This window comes from Sceloporus undulatus, chromosome 8, assembly GCF_019175285.1.
Source record: "Sceloporus undulatus isolate JIND9_A2432 ecotype Alabama chromosome 8, SceUnd_v1.1, whole genome shotgun sequence".
NCBI classification, from domain to species: Eukaryota; Metazoa; Chordata; class Lepidosauria; order Squamata; family Phrynosomatidae; genus Sceloporus; species Sceloporus undulatus.
In genome coordinates this window covers 9,068,039-9,089,440 of record NC_056529.1, presented here as the reverse complement: position 1 = coordinate 9,089,440, position 21,402 = coordinate 9,068,039, and the positions used below count along the sequence as shown (strand labels likewise).

The following is a 21,402-nucleotide window of genomic DNA, read 5'->3' as shown; positions in this document are numbered from 1 at the left end:
CTAGGACTGGGACTCAGAGCGGCTTATTTTAATGTCTGTAACACACAGTGGTTTGTTACAGAAGTACAGTTTTCACAGTTCACAGCTGGTGATGTGTTTAATCCAGTCATAGGAGTAAATGTAATGCTAGTCTTATACTTTACTTCCAGAAAGAACAATCTGAATGTTTTCTTGCAATATGCCCAGCCCTGTCTTACTATGCTCAGGGGAGACCAGGTTTAGTTTGATTTACTAAAATGTTTGAAGGAAGTTAAGCTCTTGAGAGAACAAACTGGGTTCCTTTAAATATCATCCTGATTGCTCTTAGTTTGGTGAGCTTGTATACAAAGGGTCACATCTATTTTTATGGAACTATCATTGTTTGGGTACTCGGGGTCCTGTCATCATCACCTGCAGTCCTGGCTGGTCCTCATTCTGCTGCTGACACCAGGCTAATTGAGGAAACAAATTACAATTCTCTATTGTTTTTCCAGAAGGCACCCAGGGTACGGGAGCTGTGGAATCAGCTGCAGGAGTGCTGATCAAACTCTTCTGTGTCCACACTAAGTGAGTGTTTGATACCAGCTTCTGATTTCTTTGCTAGACTATCTACATTGACTTAATGCAGTTCCAGCCTGCTGGTATGTCTTAATTTGGCAGCTCTCCCTCTCAACCCCTCTGGAGTTTTCCTCCATGCTTTCCCTTAAAAAATCAACCAACAAACAGATGATCACCCCGACACAGGATGTAAAGTTGGCTTCCTATAAAGGAGAGGGATCTAGCTTTGTATATGTGTAGAATTTGCATGTCTGAGATCACATCCCAAATTATGGCAAATTATTTCTAAACTACTGAATGGCGCAGGGTGCTATGAAACAATATTCACTTTCATTCAAATGAATATATCTGGTGAAGGAATCGGGATTCATAGCTAGCTCACAAAAAGTAAGGTAAAAGTAAATATTCCCATTTCTAGCCAGGTGAAAATTTTAAATTATTTTTATTCTTTTAATTGTACTTTAAGATTTTTTTAATATGTTAGATTCAAACATATGTTTAAGTATGTTTTATTTATTATACACGTTGAACAAATATTTTGTCATAGCTTTCCAAATTTCACCAAATCCTCTTCTCTCTGATATAATACTACTGTGTTTTTTTTAATCTTCCCCACCTCAAATTTCTCTTTTTAGTCTTCCTTTAGATTTCCACATATCATTTTTGCTGCTGGTATTAAATGCATAATGAATTCTTGAATGTGTTACAGTAAAGATTTGGCAGAGTTCTCTGGCTAAAAACAGGCACAGGTCCAAATGGTCACAGTTCTGCTTGTTAGCATAACAGTGGTGGTATTGGTGCCAGTGGAGTAGCAGGGGTAAAATGGGTGAGGCAATAGGAGAGCTGGCATAGGAATAGATCTCTATCCAGATCTCCATTCCTGGGGATGGAGGTGGAAGAGAAGGTTATCTCCTCACTGCTGCTATGTACTACTGTGTTAGAATAACAAAATACTGTGCCAGTGTAAGTTGTAAGACACCAAGAAAATTCTGGCTTATGAATGAACTTAAAATGTTTGTTTTATTTTATTATAGCATTCAGTTGAGGACTAGAGTCAGTAGACTAAACAGAAGTTTTCTCCACACTGCTTTATGAGGCAGTATACTACAAATATTCTATGAGGCAGACATCCTAGTAATATTCAAATATGCATTTAAACTGAGTTTGCTTCTAGCCTCTCCTTTCATGAAACAGCATTACAGATTTAGCATAGTACTTGATTCAACAGATTGAGGTGAGGTCTTTAAACTGAAGATATATGCCTGTTTTGTTTTTTACAGGGCCCTTCAGGATGTACAAATCAGATTCCAACCTCTTCACAGTCCAGACACAGCTGCTCCAATACCCTCTCATGGCTCCCATGAAGATTTTGGTGAGTATTTCTATACATCAACTTCTTTCTGCCTCTTACCCTCCAGATGTCATGGACTATCATTCCTATAATGCATAGCTGCTGGCTAAATTTCCTGAAATGTTTGGAAACTATACACAAAGTCATGTGAAGGGGAATGGGTTTTGGGCAAGGCTGCTATACACACTTATCCAGGAGCGTGTGTCTGTCTGTAGGCCCCATGTAATTCACTGCAGCTTACCCTTTGAATAGATACATACAGGCTTGTACTTTAAAGTTCTCGTTCTAGACGTTACAGCCACTTTAGTGGTGGTATTAATTTCAGTATCACAGATGATGGCACACTTTAACTGTCTCTTTAAAATGACATTTGACATTTTTAGCTGTATTTGAAGACCTCCAGATCATAAGTCTTCTGGCTTCTGTTGCTCAGTGTTGTAATTACTGGAAGATTTCTGGACTCCTGATTGTGGCTTTGTTAATTGTAGGACGTCGTTTCTATAGGAGGGATCATAAGTTCAGTGACAAGGGTACATATGCTGCATCCAAAGCCTCCCAAATAACTCCACTTGGGAGGCTCTGGATGCAACACATGTACTCTTCAGCATCACCAATTATCCATCATCATCATCCTATGTTTAATATTTCGCTTACTTGACCCTGACTTCAGCTACTGAGCATCTAGTAACAGCCAGGGGACTTTGGCGTCTTTTTCATCTTATGTGTTCAGCACAATTTCAGTTACATGCCTGGGGAGGAGTGTGATTGTATGTGGCTATAATTTCTCTCTTTGCTCTTGACTTGAGTTGCTATTAATCCATATTGTGTGTTCTGAAGCATTCCCAGACCACCTGGCTGACTTAGGTACAGAAGGGCTGGGATCAGAGAAAGGATCCATGCATGGCTCACAGCCAGATTTACGCCGCATTTCAGAGCTATCTGTGCCTGTGGATTTCCTCTCCCCATCCAATGATACAAAACTGAAACTCATGACTCCAGATGCATTCATGACTCCCAGTACATCTCTGCAACAGGTAACTGCCTTGGATTGACTGTGTGACAGACTTCCTGCATATTTTCCTTGCTGCCTTAGTTAAGAGAGTATAATGTAGAGGGTTTGAAAACATTTTCTACATTGAACTCCTAAAACTGAATATTTTATTTACTTTATGAGTAGCACAGACAGAATTCTGACTTCAAGAGTCTGTGCTTGCTTTGCTAAAGGCTTTAAGGGAATCAGCTTGTTTCTTTCAGGAAATTAGTAGTTTCAGCTTGTTTAGGGGAGGATATTGATCCAGTTGCTGCAGTACATTTTAAATGCAAATAGAGAGAGAAAATTGATTGCAGTAAAGGCAGTGTTTGAATGGAATTTGCAAGTAGCATTTACCCAGGAAAATATGTTCTGAATAAATTGGTTATTATTGGTACAAAAGTAAGGACACTAGAGTTATAACAATGATTTTTACAAATTAGACTAGTTGTGTGGTTAGTGATGTTTTAAAACAGATGATTATGAATTTATTTAAACTGAAGCAGTGACATGATTTCTAATTTTTATTTATTACATTTTTCCTGCCCAAAGCATTCTTGACAATTCACAAAATAAAGATTGTAACCATATAATAAAACTTAAATCTAAGAAGCACAAGCACATTGTAAGAATGAAAAAAATCTGTGAGAATTGTTCCAAACTAATTCTGGACTAATCACAATACTATTGAGCTCAATTTCAGGTTTCTCAAAATCTTCCTTTGGGCACGAAAGTAGAAGAAATGGGGAAAGAAAACTTGGTTGGTGGTTATATAATATGTAGTACTGTCAAACTTGAGCTAATCCTGCCATGATATAGTGCTGGGGACTCCAAGTTTTGTTTATGGAGGTGACATATGTTATATGATATTATACATGTATGGTCAATTGTTATTCCTATAGTTTATATAATATACACTATAAAAGTTGTGATAGTTTGGGGAAATATGTACAAATAATTATTTGGGGTTTAACCAACTATGTTTTGATTGACTTTCATATAGATAGTTAAAATGTGGAGTTTTATAAGTTTAAAACAAATCTTTAACTGCATGGACTAAGGCAGCTTTAGAGGGAGGTTGAGATAATTGGGGAGTAGTAAAAGGAATGTATGGGAGTGTTTTTTCCTTGGCTGGTTCAAAGACTGCAAGGATTTAATTATCACAGGAGTGCCTGGTTATAACCCAGCTAAGACACAGAGAAAAGCTGTCCTGGTCAAAAACAGAAAATGCAACAGAAGTTAATTTGATATGTGGCTAGCCCGCCAATAGGATGCGGTGGAGCTAATAATTTTCAAAAACTTTTATTAGATGTGTGGATGTCCTTAATTCTTCAGTTCTGTCCAAGGTGCCTTACTGACAGCTTCGAATCCTCTATGACTCCAGCAATAAACATCTTTCTGATCATCCACCGAAGACTGATTGAGTGTATCTGGGGGAAGAGTATACAAAGTTCTGACAAATACAATTAGAGAAGCTAGTGGTAGACATAATAGTGGGGAAAGGTGTGCTTATCTAAGTAAAATAATAGCAAATTCTCTTCTGATCTCATGTATTCTTTATGCCAGATCACAGGATCACCTGGAAGCAGCATCAGTTCGCTCACAGCTGTCACTACCATGAGCAGTTCTTCTGTTAGCGAGCCCCCAATTCCTAGGTAAGTCCAAAGATTTCTTCCTGGTTCCATCCAATTTTCTGCTTTCATTCAGAAGCATCTATCAAATGAACTAATTCTGCAGGAATTCTCAAGGGAGCTGATTAATGCAGATTTTCTTAGCCAAGAATTGCCAAATATCCTACCCTGTTCCCAGGGAGTAGTAGCCTTTCTATCAGAAACTCTTCTCTCTCTTCCCTCATTCTCCAAAATTTTCCTAGAATGAGGTGGGAATGGACTTTATGGCGGGGAGGAAGGAACATTTTTACTTGGAATACGATTGTAATGTGGAGAAGAGAGCATGATAACAGGTGGGCAACTTCTTGTTGAACTACGCCTCCCATTAGCTCTAGCCAGCAGAATCTGTACTGAGGGCTTATAGCAGTTATAGACCAATGTCTGACACAGTTGTTAGTTGCCACATTCGATACAGAAGAACAGAGCCAACAGTGTTATTTATCAGATAAGGAATTTGTGGACAATAATTTTCTGATTCCTTCTGTACAGAGAGTGAGACGTGTTCATGGTTAAGATCAGTAATGTAGACTTGAACTTAAGTTAGATTCAGGTCACTTCAGTGACTTTACTTGGACTTGAGCTTGAAACAATGACAGACTGACTCAACTCAACTTGAGACTTGTATATTTTTAGTGACTGACTTACTAGTGCCATTCACTTTGAGCAGCAGGCAAGACTCACCTCCAAAGTGCAGGATGCTTTTCTTGGAGGGGACCAGCAAATGCGTTAGGCAATAGAATTGAGGTGCCTTGACTTGAAATTTGACTTAAAAGTATCTTGCAAATTCATTCTGCACTTTAGCTTTTCTGAGTTTACCCCTTCACATGCTAGCTATTTATTTGAATTCCTCTTTGGCGATTACCCCCCTTTTCCATTTCTTAGACATGTCCCTTTTAAAACTTAGCTCAGTTTAAAGTTCTTTAGTCACCCATCCTGGTTTTTTGAGACACTTCCCATTTTTCCTCCTCATTGCAACTGTTTGAAATTGTGCCTTCAGTGTCTCCCTTTTGAGAAACTCCCATCCATTCTGAATTCCCTTCTCTTTTACTGTTGCTCACTATGGAATCACACCCAGTATTTTCCTAAATTTACTGAAATCATCTTTCCCAAAGTCTAGAATGTATGTCTAGCTATGCTTGGCTTTCCCTTTCCACTGAATAAAAAACTCCAGGAGAACATGATCACTCTTGCCCTCCCTCAGCATCAGTGTCAGTACCACTCAGAATGTCTCCCAAATCCATTTCTTCTTGAAAGCCAGCAAAAAATCCTGCTAATCCTGGAGACTCTTTCTCTGAACGTCTATCCAATGTGGGGTCAACTATCCTTTTCCAGTCACCCATGATTATTATGTTTTCATAAGATTGCTTTAATATCTCTTGTAATAATTTTTTGGAGGGAAATAACTCTTGTTTTTTATTGGTATATATACTCCCACAATTAATGTCTTCACATCTGCCAATTGAATTTCCATGCCAACACACCAAGAAAATGCCCCCTTGCTTACTCTCTGTAATTTCTCTGGGTTTCTTTCTGCCATAGGCCAGCTGAAGAGGTATCTCCAAGCTCAAAGATGCAATTGGATGGCAGCCTTGGACTGAGCAGCAGTAGTGGGAGTCTCCAGACAAGCCCACGAAGTCATTCAGTTCTCCTCTCTGGTCTTCCTGATAGATTGACCCCAAAGGTTCCCATCTCGGTAGGGTAACTTCTTTTTCCTAATATTTAAGCTTTCTCTCTGCCTTTGCATTGACTCTGCTAGTCTCCATTTAACCCACTGATTTCTAGCCCATTAATCCTCACCACCTGCTAGTGTTGCCTCCGTAAAGGAGCATTTTAAAGCATTTGGTCACTGCCTACAAAAAACCCCAAAATCACAGCTGTCCCTTGGCATTCAGTAACACCAAACTATAAGAAAAGTAACATAGCTCTTGGCTTCCTGTGATCTCATCAGTCCCTCGTTTCTTTGCCCCTTTTGTGCACATGTACTTCTGTACTTCACTAGCTACTTATTCTTTCATCTGTTCATTAAAAATAAGCACCCAAAGATAATATTCCCTATACAACACATTTAATATGGTGAAGTATTGTGGTTAGAGTATTGTACTAGGTAAGTGGGCACCTGAGTTTATATCTTTGCATATCTGTGAAGCTAACTGGGTGAACTTGGGTGAATCACTAGCTTGTAGCCTGAACAATCTTGCTTTGAAGATAAAATCAAGCAGGTATGCACACTGTTCCAAGATTCAGATCACAAAAGCTGAATAAAAACTGCAAAACTGTCTCATATGCTTAAAGTGTATAAATCTTTAAAGTATTTTTGTTTTGTTTTTTATTGTGTTTTAATTATATATCACTTTGGAGACATCTGCCAAAAAAGCCAGTTTTAGAATAAATATGAACAGTGGAGAAAAGGGTAAAGAGAACAGACAAGAAAGTTGGATGTATGATTCCTAGGTACTCAGACAAACAAATTTGTTACAAAAAAAGCTTTTCTTTCTTTGTTGAAGATTTCCCCAGAAAACCCCACGCATGTGCTGGAGCGGCAAGAAGTGGAGCCTCTGGTGGTACCTCAGTCTTCCCCTACCCGTGAACGCTCCCCAGACGTCATTTCCTCGGCCTCGACTGCCATGTCTCAGGATATCCCCGAGATTGCTTCAGAGACCCTGCAGCGCAGCTTTGGTGCAGCTCCTTCAGGGCTCCCCACAGAGGTCCTGGATTCTAACCATCACACAGACAGCATGGCTTCTGCAGCATCAGCTTTGCACTTGCTGTCTCCCCGGAATCGACATGGTTCTGAGCATAGCCATCACTCCTTAGACATGGCTCCCAATGAGGTGGACATGTTAACCGCACCCTCCCTGCTAGAGACAGCCTTACCTCAGGAAACTGCGACTTCTGACACTAATGTGAGCCAGCCATGGCCAGCTGCTCCTGACATCACCAGAGAAACCAGGAACAGCATGGCAGACAGGTAGTCTGTTCTCTCTCCTTCCTTGTTGGGTAGGGCAGGGTGGGATGGGATGGGGAACCATCTTAACCTTTCCTTACTTGGCTGTCTATCTTTTTATTTTATATCCTGCCTTTCTTACAACATGGGAGCCGAGGTGGTGTAGAACCTTTTAAAAACACAATACAATTAAAAAGCTTTTCAGCACAAAAGTTAAGACACAATTAAATCAAATTTCTATTTAAAAAGCACTGGTTAAAAATGCAGGTAAAAAAGAGTTTTTAAAAACACATATAAAACATAAATCAGAAACAACAACACTAGCCCCAGTTAAAAGCTCAGTCCATCACATCGTATTAAAAGCCAAAAGCCATTATTATCTCTTAGTCCTCTAGAAATAATACTGTTTGAAAATTAACTCCTTTTTTTTTCTGCCTTCTATCCCAGTATTCAGAGTAGGGAATGGTGGTGGTAGCTCTTCAGGATCTCAGATCTTTTCCAGACCTGTTAGATTCTCTCTCTCTCTCTCTCTCTCTCTCTCTCTCTCTCTCCCTTTTTTTTTTTCAAAATAGAAGTGGCAGGGATTGAGTCTGAGATCTTCTGCTTATGAAGTTTGTAAGCAGACACCCCTTCTGTGAAGCATCACTGCTCTGTGTACATCCAGCCGTATCACTAGTAGAAGAATTGTCCTTGCTTCTCTTCCTAACGTCAGCACTTTTCCCCAAATTGCCATTTGAAGTCCATGTCCAGGTTAGGCTTCAAGAAGACACGTTTGGTGAGAGTCCGTTGAAAATAAGATCTGAGTTAGGCATACAATACACACACACCAGGTACCTTACACAGAAAAGAGAAAACTCCACAGGTTGTTTTATATCTGAGTGATGGCTCTTGCCACTTGCATGAATGAGGTTGAATAAATTTAGTCTGATGGAACGATCCCTTCTTTTTTTCTTAGCCCCAGGAATGAAGTTGAAGAAAAACACAAGAGCTCTTATCACAGGCATAGTTACCATATGCTGCAGCATGACAGTCAGGATGCTAGTGCTGAGCAAAGGTATGGACATGTACATCTCTCTTGCTCTCTCTTCCTCCCTCTCTGTTGCAATTTACTGAATTCATCTGACACTTTTGGATACAGCAAGCCAATGAACTTCAGGGCAGTACTATGCAGAACTGAATACATATGCTTGTACATACTCAGTTTTTTCCCCAGAATCATGAGTAATAAGAACTTGGATTTTATTTTTTAATGTAACTTTCAAGCGTTTAAGTTTTTCCTATAGAGATGGGCACCATCTTCCATAAAGACCACAAATGCTCTCATCTGCCATGCAGCAGTGGCCAGGGAAATTGTGACCACCTGTATTAAGTGATCCTTCTTCATGGTATCTGTTGGGTATTCTGCACCTGTGCAGTGTATCTTCGGAATCTTCTAGAATAGTTACATAAGCTATATCCCACCCCCAGCTTTTTCCCTCACTGTTTCCACTTATTAACCTCAGTTCCTTTTTGTCTGCCATATGAGCAAGCATTGGAGGAACCTCTCTGATGTGTCTTTCAATTCAGATATATTTACAGTTTTGATCAAATTTGGCTACATTGTGGTTCAGACTTCACAGTCTCATCCTTGGCACCAGATGATAAGGAAGACCAGAATCTCAACACAGTGGTAAAAAGGCTCTACTTCTCATCCATTCCCAGCCTCAGAATCACTGACTACATGGATTGTATGGGAGCTTATCAGCAGAATTTATGGGAAAGGATCCTACCTCCCCGCGAGGATTAAAAATGACTTGTGAATGCTATTCAGACAGAAACATTTTCTTTAGTACATCAACAAATGGCTCTGCAAAAGTTATTTTAGGTTGTTATAGTTCACTGCCTCGTGTGGTTTCTGAGGTAAATGAGCAGAAACTGAGAGGTAGAATTGGAGGTGGGCAGAGCTACCGCCAAAATGCTTATATAACTATTCTAGAAGTTTCCAAAGATGTACTATGCATGTGCAGAATGCCCAGTTGTGTGACTCACAGATGACCACTTAAAGAAATGCAATTAAAGTCATGCAGCCTGTCCATCTTTGCTCATTATGAACGCTAGATAGTTTGTGTTTACAAATGCAAAGTGAGGGTATTTGTATTAGTGTACATTTATTCTGAGTGTAGTCCTTGTACCACATATGATGGTATTGAATTCAACTCCGGTTTCTATAGAATCAGCTTCCTTCTAAGAAAGGAGCCATCCAGTGGTTTCCTTGAGGTTGGTGTCACCTGGTGCAGCTCTGGCATGGCTGCAGTTGCACCAGACCCTGAAGATAGTGTTGCCACAGTTCAGTGTAAGTGACTACTCTATTCTGTTGCTGCTGAGCATAAGGTTGTGAGAAAGTGTTACTCAGTAGTGCTAGTTTCCTGACTTCTGCTCTTTTCCTTTTGCAGTGATCATGATGATGAAGTTGCAAGCTTAGCTTCTACGTCAGGTGGATTTAGTGCCAAAGCAGCTGCCCAGCGGCTGCCTGTGAAGGACTGGAAAGCCAAGGTGTCTCCTCGAGCCTCCCCAAAACTTAAGAGGAAGGGGAAGAAAGATGATGAGTAAGTACATATCCTGTAAGTTTGGGGAGAAATCCAACTCTGCAGAAACCCAATGTTTTACTTTACAGCCAGAAGAACAGAAATGCCTTTGTTAAACTCTTTTCTTTCTCCTTCATTGTCACAACATGATGTCTCGGCACATTATGCAAGACAGTGATTAAGAGATGGGAGTTGCAAGTCCACAAGGTCATAGCTTGATATTTTACTTCTGACATGAGCTCACTGGTAGTCTTGAAGAAGCTATCATCTTTTGGCAACAGATCCATCCCTTCTCTTTATTGCAGACAGGAAAAAATAAATAAAATTAATAGCTTTGGATGCTGCAGACAGGCATAATAATAATAATAATAATAATAATAATAATAATAATAATAATAATAGGATTTATTTATATGCCGCCCAATCACTGGGAATCCAAGCGGTTTACAACAGGGGATAATAGACAGTTTCCTGCCCTCAGGCTTACAATCTAAAAAGACACGACACAAAAGGAGAAGGGAATGGCGGCAGGGAGGGGATCAAGTCCAGCATTCTTCTCTCCTTCTGAGGCCTGAACCAAGGCAGATGGAATGGAGGGAGGGCTCTTTTTCTTAATATAATTAATAGTCACAAATATACATTTTTTGTGTCATTGCTGTACATATTTCAAGTAGAGATTGAGTTGTTTATATCTTGTTGATTATGAAAAGAAAATTAAGAAGACTTCATTATTGATAGAAGCTTAGAATTAGTCAAACATTTATTTATGTAATCTGAATCTGAATCTTATTGGTAATACCACCTAATTGGTACTTATTGTTGAATTATGAATCAGTTATGAATCAATGCTCATATTAGTCCCATGACTCAGTAGATCTACTCTATAGTCAGGCCTCAGTTTTGCTTTAACTTCAGTAGATTTGATTATTGCTGAGTTTGTAGCTGCTGCTCACTACCAGAGCTAGAAAAGGCCCTAGATATGGAAGACCTCACAGGACCAGGCCAGTGGCAAGAGTAGCAGCCCATCTTTCTTGCCCTCCTCCTGCCTGTCTTCTTTCCCACCAATAAACCCACCCTGTACCTCTTACCCACCTTGGTATCACAACACATCCATCTCTCTCAGAGGCTACCTCTGCTATACTCCTGTCCATCTTCTCCCCCACACCCAGACGGCACACTGAGAGACAAAACACATGAATGAGGTTGTACAACCTCCACAAAAGGCCAGCTGTAGTTGAGAATGTCAGTAGTATTCAGACGTATGTATATTTCTTTTTTGTGTAGGTTTTTTTTTTTTTTTTTTTTTGTTAGATTTTTGATATTTTTTGTTTTTTTGCTCTTGGTCATGGTGGTGGTGATGATGGTGGTGATGATAAATACACTTTCTCTTCAGTTCCAGGGATGTATCACAGTCCCCAAGATCCTTTGATCAGCAGGTTAGTGTCTTTCTTCATGAGCCTCCATGCACGTCAAGAGTCATCTTCTTCATAAACAATGCACTTCTGTTCTTCTAGAATTGCACAGGCTCAGGGCTCAAAAAAGGGAGAGGAGCAGGGAGAGGGTGATTAAGATTATGACCACTAGATTTTGACAAATGGCTCTAGTACATTGTTTGAATTTTGTTTTGGGAATCCAGAAATGCAGAGATTATATTAAGAAGAGATCTTTTCACATGGTCAAAATGCTTTCGCTGCATCAAAGGAAGGTATGAGCCTGTGTTTGCTTGCCTTTCTGAAACTGCAGTGATGTCACACTGAAACCTCATGTGACCTGAATTCTAACCTCTGCTTTATCATCCTGACAAACACAGTGTAAACCTGAAAATACCAGGCTGGGGAACTATTTAGTAAACTAGATATCCAAAATGTTAAAATCCACATAAAAGGAAGAATTTGATCGGTTAACTTGAACATTTTGTGATGCTTTTCCCTGGCTTTAGACTCGCCCAGTATTGAAACAGAGTACATTGATTGGGATTGATGTTCCTTCCCTTCTATGGATATTGGTTTCATGCAGTTTGCTTGCAGTTTTCATGCTGTAGAACTCATTTGGGATAAATTAATAGCCTAGGGTGAGCCCATTGTTTTTAAACATTGCCATATCTTTGCCTTGGGATAGTCAGTTCCTTGGCAATGCTTTTGATTTCCTATGTATATTTTCCTCCTACATACTTATGTAGAAGTAGGATGTGTCAGAGTCACAGAATGCTGCTGTTTCTCCTGTCTCGCCTTCTATTAGGTTGCTCCAGAGTACCAGGATGAACTGATGTCATTGCTGAGGACACAGCAGAGGGAAATTGCGGAACTGAGACAAAACCAGATGGAGCTAATGCAGAGGTTAAGTGATCACTTGGACACTGTGCAGAGCTCCCTTATGGGCCACATAGAAAGAGTGGCAGAATCTCAGCAAGAGCAGGAGCGTATCCTTCCTAGGAAAATGCCTTCTGGCATCTTCTTTCTTTGCAGTTTGTCCCATTCAGTTGACAGTCTTGGGAACTGTAGTGTGCATTCTTTGTCCATGTCCCTAGCAGTCTTCCATGTCTCCCTTTTAAAGTTACGGTGATTAAACGTTTCTGGCAGCCTTGTTTAGGGCATAATATCTGATTATTGATAGTTATATTTATACTTCTTCCATTGCACTCAAGGTGGTGTGTTCCCTCTTTGGTCTCCACAACAGCCCTCTAACATTGATCAGAATGAGAGAGAAAGAGAAACAAACCCAAGGTCACCCAGTGAATTTCATGACTCCTTGGGACTGGAATCTGGATCTTCCAAGACTTTGGCCAATATTACACTACACTATTGCAGCGCTATTAATTCTACTTTAACTGCTGTGACTGCCTCCTGTGGAATTCTAGGGTTTGTAATTTAGTGAGGCTTAAGAGCTCTCTGGTTGAGAATTTTAAATGTCCCTCCCTAAACTGCAAATCCCAGGATTCCACAGGAGGTAGACATAACAGCCTTATCCTAACAGCAATCCAGTGAAACAGGTTCTAAAACACTTGAAATGTGGTATACGCAGGTTCACATACATACACATTTATTGCTGATTTTGGTTGTGATGAAAGCTTCTATTGGATGTCAAGAGAACATCCTCCTTATATTCTCTACTGTATTTGGCAGTAACTCTCCATAGTGTCAGGCAGTGGTCCCTTCCATTACTTTTCTACCTGGTCCTTTTTTCTGAGACCCTAAGGCAGAGTTTGGACCTAGGACCTTTTTTCTGTGCATCATGTGCGGTACCTTCTGAGTTCTTGCCAGTTTCTTTGTGTTCCTTAATTCTCTTGTTTTCAGAGCGAAGGTTGGAACAGGCCTTAGCTGAGGGACAACAGCGTAGTGGGCAACTGCAGGAGCACCTATCCCAACAGCTTTCCCAGTCCCTCTCCACAGCTGCTTGCAGTCGGCTGGAAAGGACCATCCGTGAAGAGATGAAGAAGACGGTGCCTCCTTGTAAGTTTCACACTTCAAATTTGCCTAGCAGTCCTCTTCAGAGATTGAAAGTAGAGGGGATCTCAGAATGCTCAGAAGACATTTGGTTTCAGAATGCTGAGGCTGCAAAGAAGATAGAGTCAACTCAGTGAACATCCTGGTTATCAAGTTCTGTTTAGAGAGGAGCCTGTGATTCTCCTCTGGTGCACTAGTGACTCCTCTCAGTTTCTCTCTACTTCTGAGATGGTTAATCAAGCAGAAAGGATAAATGCCATTGTTTCCCAACAGATAAAGTGTGAAAATCCTGAGATGAGATGGCTTCTTCCTCTTTCTTGCCCTATTAGGCAGGAGTGATAAAGATGGTACCTTGAGCCACTTAAACAGACAGGAAGGATAAATGCCATAGTTTATAATAGGAGCAGCAAATGTGGGTCTACACATTTCAGTGTGGAAGTTGCACCACAGCTTCCACCAGCATAGCCAGGGATGATTGATGATGAGACTTGCAGTCCATTAGTATATAGAAGGTTACATGTTCCCTATCTTAATTTACAGGAATAGCCCATCTGTTTCTGCTCCCATCATCCTACAGCTTGCCATTTATGGGGAAAAGAGGGGGGCTGATAATGTTATCTTGCTGTCTTGTGCTAACCAGGCATTTCCAAGACCTTGGATCCCATCACTGGGCAGCTGAGTAACACCATTGCGAACAAGCTTACAGCTGTTGAGGGGACATTGAAGGAGAATGTCACCAAGCTGGTGAAATCAAAGGTAACAATGGACCTCATTTGCTGGGAGCAGGTTCCTTTTATCTGTCAGCTTGAGAAAAGAAAATGTAGCCCATAGACCACATATGACCCTTCAGTACCTTTTTTGTGCCTCCTCATGCCCCTGCACATGTGTACCAGTTTTTTTCAGGTGCAAAAACACCCCAAAAATCTTATAATCATCACACTTGCAAGCTTTCGGGAGTGGCAGATTTTCACAAAATACCTCCAGCCTTCAAACCTTAAACAATCACTTTCCAAAAAAACTCAGCATGCTGAGAAGTTTAAACTATCTTCAACTTCCAGGCTGTGCCTGTGCTTTAATTTCAGAATCTAACAGATGCTATTGCCCGGGCAGCTGCTGATACCTTGCAAGGGCCCATGCAGTCAGCGTACCGGGAGGCGTTTCAGAACGTGGTGCTGCCTGCTTTTGAGAAGAGCTGTCAGTCCATGTTTCAGCAAATCAACGACACCTTCAAGCAAGGCACACAAGAATGTATGTCATTCACACACTGTCAGCCTGATTTGTTGCACTGGATGATTATTGGTTGTTAGAATAATGTAGAAAAGTGTCTTCTTAGTTATACAATTTAGGAACTGTTTCAGCATTCTCAATAATTGTTCCATAGCTATGGGATTTCCTCTTTGGGAGTTTGCCAGAGCATTTTTGGAAATCTTTGAAAGTCCTTCTGTTTGGGTTGGCTTTTAGGGTTCACAGTTAAGCTGGCAGCTCAGGAGTCCTACCTTGAGGGGATTCTGATGACATTTTTTAAGGGACACTTTCCTGCTTCTTACTGTCCTGAATCTTTGGAAATGGAGCAGGCCATATAAATGTGTAATGTAGCACTTTGTAAGAAATGTAGGTGAGAATACACTACTGGGCTTGTACTTTGGACAGTGTTGCAAAAGCTTTCTAGATGGGTGTTACTTGTTCATCCAGATCCATGTTGCAGAATAGTAGAAATAAAATGAAACACATTAGATTAAGCTCTTATATGCCTGTTCTATTTTTATTTTCTCCTATGGATTGAGTGTTTGTGAATCTTCCCATAGATATTCAGCAGCTGGAGACTCATATGAAGAATAAGAAAGCACGGGACCAGGATGCCCGGGACTCACAGCTGAACCAGCTCCGACAGCTGGTCACCACATTTCAGAGCACCACCGACCAAATGGCATCCACCATTGCAACCAGTGTGCATACTGAGGTGCAACATCAGCTCCATGTGGTCGTGGGCAAGTGAGTTTGGAAAGGGGGGTGATATGCATATCTCAATATAGAAGACATTCTCACTACATTGGTACCATGCGTAAACAAAGGTATATTACTAGTCATGGGCTCTTGCCATATCCAAAACCACACAAATAAACTGAACCAACCCTTTGCACGTATGACATTTGTAACTGGCTGGTTGGACACAATGCTCTTCACTAGTGCAATGTTGGGAGCTGCCCTATCTTTCTACTTGCTGAGAATTGATATATCCATCTGTGCCCAGTTTAATGTAATGTATTTATAAAGCATAAGTGATGTAAAGTAGGTACTAATAACTGTGGCCCTCTTGTTGTGTTTGGATTTTAGAGTATGTAGTATATCTGTTAATTCCATAACTTTGCCTACATGAGTAGGAAATGAAGAAACAGTTCAGACAATTAAAATGCAGCAGTCTGGGTCTGAGAGGAAGGGAAAAGAGGCTGCAGTCATCTGTGAGCTCACTCTTGCTTCTTTTCCTCCTCACTGGTGGTCAGTAGCAACAGTAACCTGCTGACATGATAGGAGGGGGACACGAAATTCCACACACAACCATTCTCATTTCTCTGTTTTCTTCAGCATGCAAGAATCCATCCTGGCCCAGGTGCAGCGAGTGATCAAAGGAGAAGTGAGCATGGCCATGAAGGAGCAGCAGGCAGCTGTCACCTCCAGCATCATGCAGGCAATGCGCTCTGCTGCAGGCACACCCATACCTGCCACTCACCTAGACTTTCAGTCTCAGCAGGCACATGTGCTGCAACTGTTACAGCAGGGACACCTGAATCAAGCCTTTCAGCAGGTATTCTTCCTTCCAACAAGGTTGTCTCTTCAGCTGCCCACTGAAAGACCTGAGCCCACCAAAGAAATAATGGTGTTGAGTGGGAGTCTCATATTAAAGGATTTGTAATGCTGTGCTTTAAGCACACCCAGTGGTGTCTTGCTATTGGCTGTAGCTTTCTGAAAGTTACCTTTAAAGGGGCTGCTGTTCAACCGATAAAAGGGAACCTAGAGCACTAGTTTTATATTTCACAGTCTAAAATTGAAACGACTACATGCATATATATCCACCTCACCACCCTGTATGCTGTGTGATCAGAGAAACGAATAGGTTGGTTATTTTTGCCCACTCTTTTTTATTTGCATGCAGGGCTTGGAAAGGGCAATCTCCACCTCCTGTTTTCAGGAGTGCCCAAAGCAACTTGCAGTGTTTACAGTTGAACAGCAGATGACATATAACAACACAAATTACTGTAGTGTTCATAATTAAAAAGTACTGATTTATTTACAAACTTTAGTATGAAACATTACAAATACACTTACCTAATCCAATAATTTAACTCTAAATAGGATTTCAATCTGAATAGGAGAGAGACTGAAGTCTAACACAGGACTAAAAATACACCATGCATTTACAAAGTCAAGTAGATCTCCATTTTACAGAAGTTATGTGGAGTCCTAGACCCCATTGGTTGCTACATACCTCTCACCTGTGGCAGCTTTCTGACAAGATGCTCAAGAAACCAGATTTTGTCAACCCTCAGAGCTGTGGGCAAGGTGAATGTAAATGCCCTCGCCTTTGTATTATTCTCTGCACAAGGTTATTAGCTTCACAGCCCATTTGGCAGATTTCCTGGAAGAATGTTTGCTCTTACATTTTTAGGGGAAGAGATTTCATATCCATGCTGGCGACTTTGAGCATAGGTATAGCAAGTGCTCCCTGAACTGTAACATATGAAAATGGCCTCTTACATGCACCTTTTCAGAGTCTGGAAATGTTACGTTTAGTTTACAACTTCCAGAAACTCCCAGGCAGTGTGATCACTAATCCTGCTAGCGAGGAGATTTGGGGAGTTGTAGTCCAAAACATAAGATTTCCAAGATTTTAATGGTTCCCCTTCCATTTGCTCTACGCTTGCTGTCCCAATAAGAGTCTGATGTTTGTGTCTGTCTCTGGCATGGAAGGCCTACAATTATTTGGAAGAAAAGATTAGATAAATATAATGTACTAGCAGAAGTAGGGATGAATGGACAAGAGTGCCCAGTCAGTTATTGTGCCCAAAGGCTTGTTCATCTAGTAAAGCCAGAGGTGCAGCTTTCCCATCATGCCATAGTATTGTGTGACTGCTTTCCTTCTTGCAGGCTCTCACCGCTGCAGATTTGAACCTGGTCCTTTATGTTTGTGAGACGGTTGATCCTCAGCAAGTGTTTGGGCAGCATCCATGTCCATTGTCCCAGCCCGTCCTCCTGTCTCTAATTCAGCAGCTTTCTTCAGATTTAGGAGCCCGGACAGAACTTAAACTCAAGTGAGTATGGCAAAAGGGTGAGAACTATTTATCTGTAGGTAAAATATTTTCGTGCATTTCTCTAATTTGATGTAATTTTGCTTTTGCTGCTTATGGATATATAAGAGATCTGTAATGGATGTTGAAGTCTCAGTGGAGATGTTACTCAGTTGACTTTGATTTTGGAGATTAATAGGCATTGCTACATTTCACTTTCAAGCACAACTTTGCATTCATGAGAAACAATTTTTTTCTTTCCTTTTTTTTAATAAAACACCCTGAAATATTATTGCTTTTTCCTTTTTCCTGTACTTCCATAAAATGATAGTGAATTATTAGGAGACTTAGTGCTTCCAAATGTTTTGGATTACAGCTCTCCATAATCCCTGACTTTGGCCATTCCAGATGGGTCTGATAGGAGTTATGTCTTTTGACATGGCACCAGACTCCATCCCTCTCCTTTCTTTCTGTGGCCCTGAGCTCTTTGTGTGGCTTCTATATCCACATAACTAAAACTTACTAAACATGTGCTTTGTGCTCTCTTGTATACAGTTACTTGGAAGAGGCAGTGATGCATCTAGACCACAGTGACCCCATAACCCGTGACCACATGGGCTCGGTTATGAATCAGGTGCGACAGAAGCTCTTCCAGTTCCTGCAGGCAGAGCCTCACAACAGCCTGAGCAAGCCTGCCCGCCGGCTCATGATCATGCTTCAAGGCCTGGTCACTCCCAGCATGTCCTAACAAGGCTTTGACCATCCATCATTGCTAACCAAATGTGGCTGCTTTTTCTTTTTAGTTATCTAAAAATTCATGCAAGAAGAAAAGTGCATCCACACAATATGTGTGAATGGATATAAAGGGCTGTCCAAGCCCAGCTGTGTTACTTGTATAATCTGAAATACACTTATTTTTCTGTGCAAGCAGACCCCCAACCCACTGTACATCTGTATCCCTACAATTTAAAGTGGGGAGAGAGGAAGAGAAAGAGGGAGAGAGACTAATCCCATCCTTCTCCTATTTTATAGTGTGGAAACCCCTTTAAGAGTTTGGGAAGTTGGGAGGAGCGTATTCTCATATCATGGGAAAGGGGGCTGTGTGCCCAGCTAAAGTAAAAAGATCACAGAAGTACCTGTCCATAGTAAGGACAGGTTTTAGAATTACACAGCAGCCCTGGTAAGGCTTTGTTTCTACTTGTGCAGCGTTAGAGTTGGGGAAGTGATATGAAGCACACCCATCATGCAAAGTAGTGCTGGTTCTTTGTGTGATGGAACATGTTTGTGGCTCAGACAAGTCCTTTAGGTTTGGTTTTGGTTTTGCCTTTTACACCATGTTACTATTTTTCCCCTACTCCTTTTTATCTAGAATCTTAACCTTTCATTTTTGAATAATGTTTAAAAAAATAAATAACTTTTTGGAAGAAAAAAGTTGCTGCTTCTGTTCCTTGGTAGAGTCTGATTGGGACTAACCAGTTCACTGTCTTAATTGGTGCTGGCTGTGTTTATAGTTGTCAAGCTGAATGGAGACATTTCCCACAAAGTGAAATTTCTGGCATCATGCTGGCATCAAAGAGGAGAGAAGGGACACTGATTATGCACAGAAAGAGAGAGAGAGAGAGTTAGGACTGTGCCACCTGCAGCCCTTGAACCCAGAACTTGGGCAAGTTGATTTATCATTGCTGTTGTGTGTCTTCAGATCGTTTCTGACTTATGATGACCGTGAAGTGAACCTATCATGGGGTTTTCTTGGCAACATTTGTTCAGAAGACATTTTCCATTGCCTTCCCCTGAGGCTGGGAGAGTGTGACTTGCCCAAAGTCATCCAGTGGCTTTAGCACAAAAGGGAGTAATTTTGCCATGACTGTATCAGAGTCAGAAATGTTTGCCACTACTTTGACTGTGGTTAAAGGCACTCTTGGTTGGATTTGACTGCAGAAGCCACAGACTGAACTCATGACATTTTGCAAGCGTTGATATAGTTCTGGTCTTTCCTTCTGAATTCCTTAACTCAGAACAGAGGCCAGGAGACAGCAGGGAAGTGGGTAATTCCAGAAGAATTACCCTGGCAGCTTCCCTCACAGACCCATGGCTGGTTGGACCACCAAATGGCTCAATTGTGATAACTCTGTACAAGGTAGGTTCATAGGTACTCCTTCCTCCGTTCTTCTCTGGTAAAGAACTCTGGATATCCCAGTGGGTTTCATGGCTGAGCTGGTCTCCAAAGACATCCATCACTCAAACCAGTACACCACACTGGCTCTAATTTATCATTACAGCTCCCAAAATCAGCCAGTCAACAGCCTTGCTGATAAGGATTTTTAGACCCACTTTGTGAGCAGTCAGTTACCTTGTTTTGCAAGAGTGGTCTTCACCTTCCTTCACTGGAAGTGTTCCTACCTGGGGAGAGAGAACAGGTGTAATCTTAAAACACACACCCTTATAAACACTGGAATATCAATGAGAATTTAAATTTTAATTAAATCCAGTCCCATTTTCTGTAGCCCTCTAGACTTGGTCCTGTTTGCTCCCAACCAAAGAGCAAGAAAGCCATTTAACAGGCTTTAGAGCTGTGACATCCCAGTGAGATTAATCTTCTTGCCAGGGCATCAGGCTTTTTGGGCACTGAGGCAGATGTGGCAACATCTCACATCCCTAGGCTGTGCACTTGTCACTGGTGAATAAGAAAGCTTCCTGGGTTTCACCTGTATTTTGTGACTGGTATAATCGCAATACTGGGTTGTCTTTTTCTACCAACTGCTTTTAAATTTGCATAGTGGCAGCCGCTCAGAGCCTTTTGGCTGAAAAGCAGGGTATAAATACTCTAAATAAATAGTACAACTGCCCCTCCCTGGGTACATTCAATGCACTCTGATATAAGGCTCACAGGGAATTTCATGCCTCTCTCACAAGCTGGAAGGCACAAACTCAGCTTGCAGCCCAGCTCCTGTGGCAAAAGGTTTTGGCACACACACACACCCATATTGTATATAGCCCCTAGGATGCACACTTACTTTTAAGTTAACTACAACTATCTGAGCATCTTAAGCATTAATCCTTACCTGATCTGATTGTTCTATTAGACACGTGCATATTATTTAGTTTTAAATACAAATTTTGCTGAAACGAATTATCGTGCTCATTTTGCACAATAGGAACCCTATTCTTTCCATGTTATTCCTGACTCTGGTACTAAATTCTCTATTAAAGAATAACAGCCAGGGATGCATCTGCTTTGTTAACAGAGGTATATCTATACTTAGTGTGACTGGTTCAGTGTTTTGCAACTCATCCCTGGTAGGGATCATTACACTCATATAAAACTATCTCTGCACAGGCTAAAGAGTGTGTGTTAAATGTTACACATAGATGGTACCATAATCCACAATGTATTAGTAATTCAGAAATTACTCTGCTGGAGAAATTATATCCAAATGGGTACATTAAAACATAGTTGGTTAAAAGGTCCCAGGATCCATATTTGGAGGAGGAGAGAGTTGTTTGGCTTTCGTTTTGTTTCTGGTCTCAGACTGGACTTGACTGAGAAAACAAATTACAATAGATGGATTGATCCTTTTAT

At 40.9% G+C, this 21,402-nt stretch overlaps 1 protein-coding gene across 1 annotated transcript in view; it reads left to right on the top strand.

Annotated features, from left to right (window-relative positions):
* EDC4 (enhancer of mRNA decapping 4) overlaps window positions 1-19,247 on the top strand; it is a 29,984-nt gene extending 10,737 nt beyond the window's left edge. Inside the window, exons 13-29 of the mRNA XM_042438041.1 lie at window positions 474-546; window positions 1,818-1,909; window positions 2,726-2,922; window positions 4,485-4,573; window positions 6,128-6,281; window positions 7,093-7,556; window positions 8,488-8,586; window positions 9,965-10,117; window positions 11,490-11,532; window positions 12,335-12,515; window positions 13,390-13,545; window positions 14,180-14,295; window positions 14,622-14,787; window positions 15,345-15,531; window positions 16,123-16,342; window positions 17,683-17,846; window positions 18,378-19,247. Of these exons, the coding sequence (XP_042293975.1) occupies window positions 474-546; window positions 1,818-1,909; window positions 2,726-2,922; window positions 4,485-4,573; window positions 6,128-6,281; window positions 7,093-7,556; window positions 8,488-8,586; window positions 9,965-10,117; window positions 11,490-11,532; window positions 12,335-12,515; window positions 13,390-13,545; window positions 14,180-14,295; window positions 14,622-14,787; window positions 15,345-15,531; window positions 16,123-16,342; window positions 17,683-17,846; window positions 18,378-18,570 (2,747 nt within the window). The 3' untranslated portion in view covers window positions 18,571-19,247. The remainder of the gene's footprint in view (window positions 1-473; window positions 547-1,817; window positions 1,910-2,725; window positions 2,923-4,484; window positions 4,574-6,127; window positions 6,282-7,092; window positions 7,557-8,487; window positions 8,587-9,964; window positions 10,118-11,489; window positions 11,533-12,334; window positions 12,516-13,389; window positions 13,546-14,179; window positions 14,296-14,621; window positions 14,788-15,344; window positions 15,532-16,122; window positions 16,343-17,682; window positions 17,847-18,377) is intronic.
* The last annotated feature ends 2,155 nt before the right edge of the window (window positions 19,248-21,402 follow it).